Source organism: Vitis vinifera, chromosome 10 (genome assembly GCF_030704535.1).
Source record: "Vitis vinifera cultivar Pinot Noir 40024 chromosome 10, ASM3070453v1".
NCBI classification, from domain to species: Eukaryota; Viridiplantae; Streptophyta; class Magnoliopsida; order Vitales; family Vitaceae; genus Vitis; species Vitis vinifera.
The window spans coordinates 2,725,008-2,735,760 of record NC_081814.1 but is presented as its reverse complement, the minus strand read 5'-3'; the positions used below and the strand labels follow the sequence as shown (position 1 = coordinate 2,735,760).

Here is a 10,753-nt window from a genome sequence, read left to right as displayed (position 1 = left end):
ATTGTTATCTTGAAATGTTGTATGCTTACTAATTAAATTTTTGTCAGGTTCAACCCCATTTAATCTTACCTAACTCAAATTTGTTAAATAATCCATTCAATCTTTACCAAACTCAAATTTGTTAAATAATCCTATCAATTTGAGTATAACTCAAACCGAAGTCGTGTTTGAAAAAATAAGATCAATTTAAACTTTAATGAGGACCTCAAGTTAGAAATTGGTTGGATTAATTTTGGGTATTGGGAGTAGATGATGGTTATTATTATTTTTAAATTATATTTTTTTATTTAGTATATATTAGATACGATTTTTTTTCATGTTTAATAGAGCTTTTTAGCTGGTCTTAAGAGCCATATTTGAGGTTCAACGTAATTTTTATGAGTACTTGGAAGCAAGAGGGGAAATGGGCCTTGAGTACCCAAGAGCCAAAGTCTAATGATGGGATGTTTTAAGGTATAAATGGTTAGATGTGGAAAGAAGACATTAGTAATGGGGGAAGCCCGAAGCCCGAGTATACGGTGGCTATCAAGGATTCAAGGCTAATAAAGCCCTCTACAATGCGAAATTTGAGAGGAGAAAGCACTGAAAGCAGGAAGCATCTTGGGAAATTAGAGAGAGAAAAATAACTTTGTCAATGATGATGTGACGAGCATCCCCCACTAAAACCCACATCATTGGGCCACCATAAGATCTTCCAAACTCATCGGAAGAATAACTCCACCTTTTTCCCCCACTCTGCTCTTGGTGCATTCCAAAGCTACACTTTTTTCTTTGTTTTTCTTTTATTTTTATTTTTAATTTTGCTTAATTCTTTCGGAAAATCCCAAAACTAGGCATCTGTAAGGGCCTGTGCTTGTTGGGTGGCTCTTGATTATGTGCTTTTTTAGGTAAATTTTGTGTTTTTGGGGTGGGGGATAGTATTGGGAATCTTGTAGATTAGGTTCTCCAAGTGGGTTTTGCCTTTTGAGAAATGGGAAATGTCAATGGAAGAGAAGATGGAGGTGGGAGCCCATCTACGGTTGGGGTGGAGGAAGAGGGTGGTGGTGATGGTGGTGGTGGTGGTAGTGGTGGTGCGCACCAAAACATGGCTACTCGGCTTGAGACTCACGTTAGCTATCATCCATCTAGTGGGTCGCCTGAGCTGATGGGTCAATCTCCTCCTCACAGCCCTAGGGCTACCCAGTCACCTCTGATGTTCACTCCTCAGGTGAATTCCCTAAAATTCCTTTTCTTTTCTTTTTCCTTGCTTCTAAGGGAGCAGTTTATTTTGATATCAAATTGGTTGTTGGGTGGTGTATATCTCTACAAGCTATAATTTTGATCTCAAAAATTGCCGTGTCATGATGATTATTTGTTTGGAAATTGTTTTGGGGACCTACAAATTAATATTATGATTTGTGTATAGCTTTATGTGTTTCTCTTCAGATGCCCACTAGTTGTTTGATCTAAGACCCGAAAGAATTTATTGTTGTTTCAGAAACCTACAAATATGAGTACTTTTCTTGGTTGACTACTTTTTCTGTAAAATAAAGGCAAGGCGGTTTCTTTGAGAACGTGATGTATGCCATCACTATGGGCTTGATGGTTCTTTGTTAAGCTTTTTCTTTTGGTCTTTGAAATGGTAAACGGATATAAAGGATGGTCATCGCTCTAGTACATGTGCCACCAAGTGCTGGTGCTCTTCAATTTTTCTGTACGTGGGAAGGAACTTGTTTTCAGTTCTTTCCAGTAACAAAGTTAAGCCCGTCAGGATATGGTGCAGCCTGAACATCTGTTCATTTATGAATTTTCTCTCTCTATATATATTAAAAGCACTGATTAAAAAGAGGCACAGGAAGTATACATCTAAGAAGAAAAAAGATTGCAATCCCAATCTAATACTTAGTGCTCAAACAGTCATTGAAATCTATCAAGGAAGAGGAGGTAGCTTGAACACCGTCCTTAAGCGACCTATGAGACCACATGCATAGATTAGAAATATATTGAAAGCAAGTACTTACCTTTTGTTAGTTTTGATGTTTATCCTATAGACAGATGAAAGAAAACCTGATCATTGTCTCTTTAAAAAAACCTTATTCAGATTCCAGTCATTCCACTACAAAAACCTGATGAGATGCTCATCACAAACCATTCGTGGATGCAAGCTTCTTCAGGATATGAAGACATGTGCAGTGAGCAAGGAATTCCAACCATGATTACATGGAGCTATGGTGGCAAGGAAGTAGCTGTGGAGGGATCATGGGATAATTGGAAGATAAGGTTTGGGGGATCCAGTGCTTTTCTCTTTATTTTATTTCTAATTTTAATTTGTGCTTTATGAACAGAATCTAATTTAAAACCCCTTGACCCTGTTAATCAGAAAACCCTTGCAGAGATCAGGGAAAGAGTTCACCATTATGAAAGTGCTCCCCTCAGGTGTTTATCAGTACAGATTTATTGTTGATGGACAATGGAGGTACATTCCCGACATGCCATGGGCCCAGGATGATGCAGGCAATGCTTACAACATTTTGGACTTGCAGGTAGACATTCCCATTTTCTCTTTCCAGACTTATGGATGTTGCTGTAATTGGCAACCTATAATTATTATCATGTAACAACTTTCTATTTTCTGTATCATGTTATATGTCATGATTTTTATTTTATATCTTGAAAAATGAATAGAGAAAATACTTAGGTTATATTTGGTTTCCGGAAAATACTAGGGAAAGAAAAAAACTGCTAAGGAAAATGGTTTTCTTATGTTTGGTTTCACCATAGAAAAAATATGAAATAAAATAAAATATAATTAAAATTAGTTAAAATTTATGGATTTTAAAATTATTTAATCTTTATATAATGAAGAAAAATAAATTTAAAGAAGCATATAAAAATAATTTATTGACTTTGAATCTATTTTTTATTTTCCTTCGTTTTTTCTTTCCTTCCACTTTTCCTCTCTATTTTCTTTTCCTCACATTACCAAACATAACCTTATAGAAAAAGAAAAATAAATAGAAAGAAATATGTCTACATGTGTAAAACACATAATATTGCAAAAATGAAGTAAAGAAATAGAAAACCACTTTCTTGAAGTGATACTATAGTTAAAGAGGTAAGTGTAAACCTTTATCCGTACCATACATCTAAACTTTATAACTTTTATGAGAACAACTTATTATAATCCAATGTTTTAATGCCATATAATTCATGGTAGAATCTACAAAATCGACTTTTTAAATTTTTGACTGGGATTTTAAGTTCCAAATTCTGACTAGTTTGCTATTAAATATTGTTATGCTAAAGTTTCTAAGTTCCTACATGTCCTCAGCCGATATACCAAAAATGAAACTATCAGGTATAACTATAACTTGCTTGGATTATTGAGACAAATGTTTTTGTTTGCCTAATATGAAGTTCTAACTTTTCAAATTTGTCTTTAGCTTCTACATGTTATTGAATGTATCTTAGTGTATATTGTAATATATGCTTAAAATGTGACACTTATGGGTGATATGTTATTTTTTGCATGAATATGCACTTATCCTATGTACCATTTTTGTATCATTAGTTTTCAAAGGCTATGGATGTGACCTTGTGAGAATCTAGTATAGGGCACTTAAGTCAATTTATCAACAATAGGTTGGATTCATTAGTTTTGAATGAGCAATTCATCTACAGACTAGAGCTCAGTTCAACAAAGCCTTAAATAGAAGTACTTGGAGTTTGACACGTGTATCCTTTTATCACCGATAGTGCTTGCCTTACCTTTAGGTAAGTAGGGCAACCGCCTAAGGCCCCTACTCCATAAAAGCCTTTAATTTTTTTTATAATTATTCCTTTATTTATTTTTCTAGTTTTTATTAGATATCTCTAAATAATTATTGATAGATTTGTTATGTTAGTTAAATGATAAACTAAAAGAGAAAAAAAAAGACCCAAATTTTTATAATTATCTAAATATGTTTTGTATTGAGATATTAACAAATACTAATAGGTAAACTTTTAATAAATAAAATGATTTGTTTTAAGTGATTCAACTACCTATTGTAGCCATTAGCATTTATTATTCTAATTGTATTGTTCCAAAACAAACTATTGATTTTTTTTTTTTTTTGAAATAGTAAAAACTTATAATAAGTTTTTTTATTTGCTTCAACTTCCTTATTTTTATGTCATACTATCTTCTCGATTTTTTTTTCTCACTTCTCTTTTAATTCTTTCTTTCTCACTCACTTTTTTTTCTCTTTTCTAAAAAAAGAAGAAAAAAATAGATAGAGTAATTGAATCTAAAAAATGAGCCCTAGATAAATATATTAGTAATAATAAACAAGATTTGGGTAAAGATTTAATAGACCATGAAGAAGCATTAGTTCTTCAAACAATTAGAAGATATTAGACCAACAAAATTATAAAATATTGACATAATCAAACAAAATCGTAAAAGTAAAGATACTCATTATGATGATCAAGAGTATAATGTCAACATTATTGATAAAAACTCTCTTGTGAATTGATGGTTTCTTTGTATGGAAGAGGAAGGTCAGTAGACCACATTCTCCTTCATTGTGTTTGAGCTCGAGGATTATGGAATTTGATTGTCTTCTTGTTTAGGGTGGCATGGGTGGTGCTACAATTGGTAAAAGAGACTTTATTATGGTGGCATGGTTCTTTCGTGGGTAAAAAACAGAAGAAATTTTGGAGAGTTATCATGTCCTGTGTTTTTTGGACATTAGGAAAGGAGAGGAGCCAAAGATCTTTTGAAAGCAAAGAAATGCTTGATCAAGCGCTAAAATTAGTTTTTCTTTGCACTCTTTTGTTATGGGTTAGGATGTACATAGATGGAGGCTCCTTAACCATGTTTGATTTTATAAACTAGTTAGGGTCTTCGTGAAAGAGAAGGTTGCTTTTTGTTGCTTTCTTGACTCCCTTTGTACACAACCTGTGTACTTTGGTGTGCCTTTAGATAGTGCTTTCAATATATTTATTTTACCTATATATATATATATATATATATATAGAGAGAGAGAGAGAGAGAGAGAGAGAGAGAGTGGTTAGGTCTTCGTGAAAGGGGAGGCTGCATTTTTGTTGTCCTTTCTTTTTTCTTGCTTTCTTGTCTCCTTTGTATACAACTTGTGTACCTTGGTATGCCTTCATATAATGCTTTCAATATATTTTTTTTACCTATCAAAAAATAAAAATAAAAATTTAAGATTATGAGAATAATTTAGAAGAAAATAAAACAAGTGAGGACAATAAATTTATTAATAAAATATTTAATTCTACTCCCCAAGTATTTGAAAATATTGATTAATAAAATCTTATTTACGATCTACCATGTCACAAGAAAGATTAAGTGAAGTAGCTATATTATCTATTGAAAAAGATATTTTAATAAAACTTTTAGCAAGTTTGTATCTCAAAAGCAAGAAAAATAAATTTTAAATAAAATTATATATTATATAAATTGATAAATAATACTATTGTATATAATATTAGAAAAGGCCCAATTGAAAGTTTTCGCCTAAGGTCCCATTTTATGGTAAGCTGCTTTGGTCATTGAGCCAGACTATCATGTCTATTCATTCACAGGCTATCATGTCTTTTCCCACAGCATAGACTCACATTCTTTTCTATTTTTCTCTTTTTGTACTGCCTTCAACTTGAATCAAGTTGTGTCTCCTCGCTGTTGAATACATTTGTCTTGGATGAATAGTTGAAACTATGATGTTGTATAGCTTATGCTTTTCTAAATTGAATATGCTTATGGCCTCTTTCTCATTAACTGTCATATGCTTATGACATATCTTTTCTTGCATTGGAAGCACTGTAGAGAGTATCATGGGTCTTAGCTTGTCCATTTTTAGAATCTTAAGGCATTCTGAAATTGATGAAGAAACTGGTGAGTCATGAAGAATGCATGAACATGCTGTAGATGCCAAAATGTTCTAACTCAGGTTTGACTAGGAGAAACTGGATTTTGTCCTATTGTGAATTGGTATTGTATGTGCAGGAAGGATGACAGGTCCATTGACCATGTTTTGATCCTTGGTTCTGTGGTCTGAGCCTTTGGCCTGTGGTGTTACGCTTTTTGGGTCGACTTTGGTTTTGTCTAGATGTTAAAGGATATTGTACCTAGTTGGCATGGTAGGTTAATGAATATGAGGAGGAAAGTGTAAATAATGGCTTCATCATGCTGAGCCTGGTACTTTTGGGGGAAGAGGATTTGTAGCTCAATTGGAGTGTAGTCTAATGTTAGAAAGTTTACTTACTATGAATTGGGAATTTGCTCCTCTCTTTCTTTGTTTGGCACATCTATTAAATGTAAGCATTACAAATAGGCACATCAGAAACAACCCACATCCAAGCCATTTTCATGTCATGCCTGACACAGGTACACACAGTAAGTTAATACTTCAGGGTGTCTGTGTGGCATAGAAAAGGGAGAACAATTTGAGAGGAAGTTTTGTAAGCATCCTCATAGAAAAAGGACATTTAACACACTACCAAGTGGCAGACAGTAAACTAATCTAGTAGTCTTGGTCCAAGCCCATGTCAGCTACCATTCCCAAGGGAAAGTTCCACTTGTGGTAGGTATGATAAAATTTTCCATAGTGGCTAGTCTAATGGGTGGCTTGCAAACATCAAGTTGAAAATTCCTATAAAAAATATCAAATGGCCATTTCCTCATCTAGCTCATAGTGAACTTGCAAATACCACTATCTCAGGAAGGTAGTAGCCTTCCCATAAGGCCTAGAGGTCTATAATAAATGAAAAAACCTTCAACAACTGCCCCAGTGATTCTAATGAGAGCAGTGGCACCTCTGGGTCCATTGGTAGACTAGGCACTGCTATTGAGCTTAAACCATCCTCCTAAGGTTAACTATCCATCAAGTTTAATGCCTAATGGACTTGCTTAAGGTATTAATGACACCATGTCAGGAATTCCTTATCCCTTTGAGAAATAGATGAGATAATGGTGTTGATGGGGTGATGAGTGATGGGGAAAGCCTTTTAAAGTATATTCAAGAAGGGAAGGAAGGACATAAATTAAACTCTAAGTAGGGTTAGTATTAGTTGGAGTTCAATAAGAATGAGTATTTGTTATATAAATTTTCTGCTTATTGATCAAAAAAGAAAAAAGAAAAAAGAAAAAAAGAATGAGTATTTGTTGGAGTCAAATTAGCTAATTAGGTTATAGGAGAATTAGAATAAGAGTCATGATAGGTTATTAGAATCTTGGTAGAATTTGGATTTCTTAGAGAAGCCTATAAATAAGGCTAATTGATATAAATCAAGGAAAAAAAAAAGAGTGACTAAATAATATTAGTTTTTTTTTTTTCAAGTAATGCAATTCTCAATGGGGACACTATTTTTTTTCCTTTCTTCTGGATGAGATTCATATTCCAAGGTTCTATCCCTTGTTCTTATCTTCTTTCTTTATATTTTTATTTTATTTTTTTAGCTGCCATAAAGCTTTATCCTTTGTTCCTCTCCTCAAACCCTAAAAGATAAAAAAACCCTACCCCACCAACTTGATTGTATACATCCATTCTAGGGTTGTCCTACATCATGGGGATTCTGCACTTTTGGGAAATTGGCCAAACTGCTTATAAACCCAAATGTCAAAACAGAAGATGGTTGTCCTGTTTACCCATGTGCTGGCATGGGTGAGAGCCACTCATAAAATAATCCAACCTTGATGGTTATGCTTTTATATGTAAAGCTGACCCCAAAAAATTCTTGTTAGTCTTGCTCATGTTGTTGGTTCTGCTGCATTAATGTGATGCTGTCGATGGAGAAAAATGAGAACCAATTCATGGGTTTTATGGAGTGTGTGATGCTGCCCACACCACCCCCACCCCACCTCTCCCTCCACACACACAATAGAATTGCTGTCCTGAGTCCTGACATAGGGAAAGTAGTTAAATGGCTAGTTTATGCTTTGGCAGTTTGTAAATCCGCCAACCATTTGAAGCTCTAGGTTAGAGTTACTTAGGATTTTCGGAAATGAGAAAATAGTTGGCATTTGATATGTACATAACCCTGAATTTGGCCCCATTTTTGAGAAGAAAATGATACATTAATTATATGCAAATGATCCCTGGTGAACCATGCCAAAATGGAGAGAAAAAAAAGAAGGAAAAAACTCATGAAACAGATGGAATTGTTGGATTCCTCCTTAAGACAAATTAGTTTATGCATTCCTCTTCTGGTTGATCTACACCTTACTTTATTCTTTTAAGATAACACACACTGGCTAACAGTCCTTGTCCCATCATAGGCACATTGGGAGTGTAGATGATAACCATACTCATTAAAATGACAGCAATGGAATGCCAATCCTTGAGTGTTTTATTTGTGAAGTCTCTACTGCTTGATAATTGAAGCCCAAATACATGTAAACTAGTCCATGCATGACTAGCTAGGTAAACGAACAACCTTGCATCTTTTTAACCCGTGCACACAAAAGATGAATTGCTGTTGTAAATCCTGACATGACGAGTGTCACCAAATGGCTAGTTTATGGTAGTGTGCCAACTACTTGAAGCTTGGGATTAGAGTTGCTTGGGATTATTGGAAATGAGAAAATAGTAGGCATTTGATGGTACATAACCCTGAATGTGTCTCCATGTTCGACAAGAGAATAATAGGCTAATTATATGTAAAAATCCTGACATACTAGACCCCAGTTCAGCACATCTAGACTAACCATCAGAACATGCCTTTGAAATGTTTGGATAACCTCTCTGGAATTGTTGAGATAACAGTGGTCATAGTCACATTTTTGAAAGGTGCAAGGTCATTTAAAATGCAAAAGTCTTTTGAGGCTTAGGTGCAAGGCACAATACAAGGTGCATGCCTGAATGAATTGAAACATAACCTAGGAAGCATGTAAAAAATTATGACCAAAATTCTATCAAACTAACAAAATTTCAAGATTCTAAGTATTTGAAAGAATCATCCCAACAAAAAATTAATGAAATTATATAAAGTAACAATTTACTGTCAGAAATTCCAAAAATAAAAATTAGAAAGGAAAAACAATGAGGCCGGCCTTTCCAACAATGTGTGCGTTGGTAGGTGAGGCTATAGCTAGGGACTGGTTTTGCCTTGAGCCTAGATGCGCTTAAAGCACCTCCTAAAACAACCATGGTTATATTAGTCTCTGAAACCCACAGACAAAGAATACTGAAAATTTAACCTGAATATTAAGAGAATCAGAATCTCAGATTGAACTAGGTTCAAATTTTTACCCAATTTTCAACAGTTCATTCTGAATTTTTGAACAAAACCACATGGACTGGTGTTTTCCCTGCCAAGACCAGTAGTTGGCACAAAGAAGGGGGGTGAGGGAAAGAGGTTGAAGTATTTGTGGTTCCTCACTGGAAAAGGGTATTGCGGTTGTGTGACGAATGAGCAGCCGAACTGTTGGTGGATCTTTTCTACCGAGCCTGCTTGGGGGCTGGTTTTTTTTTTTTTTTAATTTTTTTCTCAGGTACTATACTATTCTTTTTTGGTACTTTCCCGGCTTCAACCCTATTTTAAAATATAGTTGTTAATAGAGTTCTTGATGTATCACACACAGGCAGATGCAGACTGACTTACATTTCTGGTTCCTTTTTTTCCCCTCCTGTCATGGCCATCTAGGTTCTGATTTATTCCTTTTAATTAGGGTTTTGCCAGTTGGACATGGTTAATCTACTGCAAAACACATTGTAAGTAGGTTTGGCTGCCATCAGGAATGTCTGACTGAAACATATGGTGTTTACCCACTGTAATGTGCAGGATTATGTTCCTGAAGACCTTGAAAGCATTTCTGGTTTTGAACCCCCACAGTCCCCAGACTCGAGCTATAACAACTTGGAACTTGGTTCTGAGGATTTTGCAAAGGAGCCACCCCTGGTTCCTCCACACCTGCAAATGACACTGCTCAATGTGCCTTCATCTGCGGTGGAGATTCCACCTCCAATGCCAAGACCTCAACATGTAGTGCTTAACCATCTTTACATGCAGAAAGGCAAGAGCGGCCCGTCAGTGGTGGCACTTGGTTCAACAAATAGGTTTCGGGCCAAGTATGTGACAGTTGTGCTGTACAAGTCCTTGCAGAGGTAAAATAGGGTATCTGGTCCAAAGTTGGAGTCTTTAAATCCCCTTTAGGCAATTGATATATCTCGTGAAGAGGCAAAATGTTGTGTTAATTGCTTAAGTAAAAATCTGAAGAGTCATATAAAAAACCTTGGGTATTATGCACATAATGCAAATGCTGGATGGCCATCTGTGATGTATTTATTTATTCCTCCCTCTGTACTGTTCAGCTGCTCTTTCCACTAGAAACCTTCAAGACAGACAAAAAAATTTTGCATTCCCATTGTTAGAAAACCCTTATATTGCAGCAGAGGAAAATAAACTTTATTGGTGAGTTTCATTTTGATACGCTTCTACACCAAATATCCATGCGCTTCTGACTGAATATAATACTGGATTATCCAATTCTTTATACTGACTCATTTGGAAATCTCAACTTGCAACTAGTGGTCACTGATGAGTCATTATTACATGGAAATATCTGCTCATGGTTAGGTTATTAGGGAACAAAGAAACAGGACCCCTAACTACAGCCCTTGCCAGGTTTTGTATCTCAATTCTTTGGATGACCCATTGCAGATATATCATTATATAATTCTAGCCCCATGTGCTGTGGATTGGGACAATCTATGAATCAGGGCAAATTTTTAATTTTTTCTTATAATGATTCCACATGGTCACCTGA

The 10,753-nt window shown here is 35.1% G+C and overlaps 1 protein-coding gene across 1 annotated transcript; it reads left to right on the top strand.

Moving 5' to 3' along the window:
• The first annotated feature begins 357 nt into the window (after positions 1–357).
• Positions 358–10,414, top strand: LOC100248503 (SNF1-related protein kinase regulatory subunit beta-2). Its single transcript, XM_002270110.5, has 4 exons — positions 358–1,207; positions 2,081–2,259; positions 2,360–2,522; positions 9,769–10,414. Exons 1-4 carry the CDS (start codon positions 971–973, stop codon positions 10,093–10,095), a joined length of 906 nt encoding a protein of 301 aa, XP_002270146.2. The 5' UTR covers positions 358–970; the 3' UTR covers positions 10,096–10,414.
• Positions 10,415–10,753: the final 339 nt, after the last annotated feature.

Coding starts and splice junctions, on each gene's coding strand:
- LOC100248503 (XM_002270110.5), top strand. CDS start 971: ATGGGAAATGTCAATGGAAGAGAAGATGGAGGTGGGAGCCCATCTACG. Junction 1,208..2,080: donor CTCTGATGTTCACTCCTCAG/GTGAATTCCCTA, acceptor AACCTTATTCAG/ATTCCAGTCATTCCACTACA. Junction 2,523..9,768: donor ACAACATTTTGGACTTGCAG/GTAGACATTCCC, acceptor TGTAATGTGCAG/GATTATGTTCCTGAAGACCT.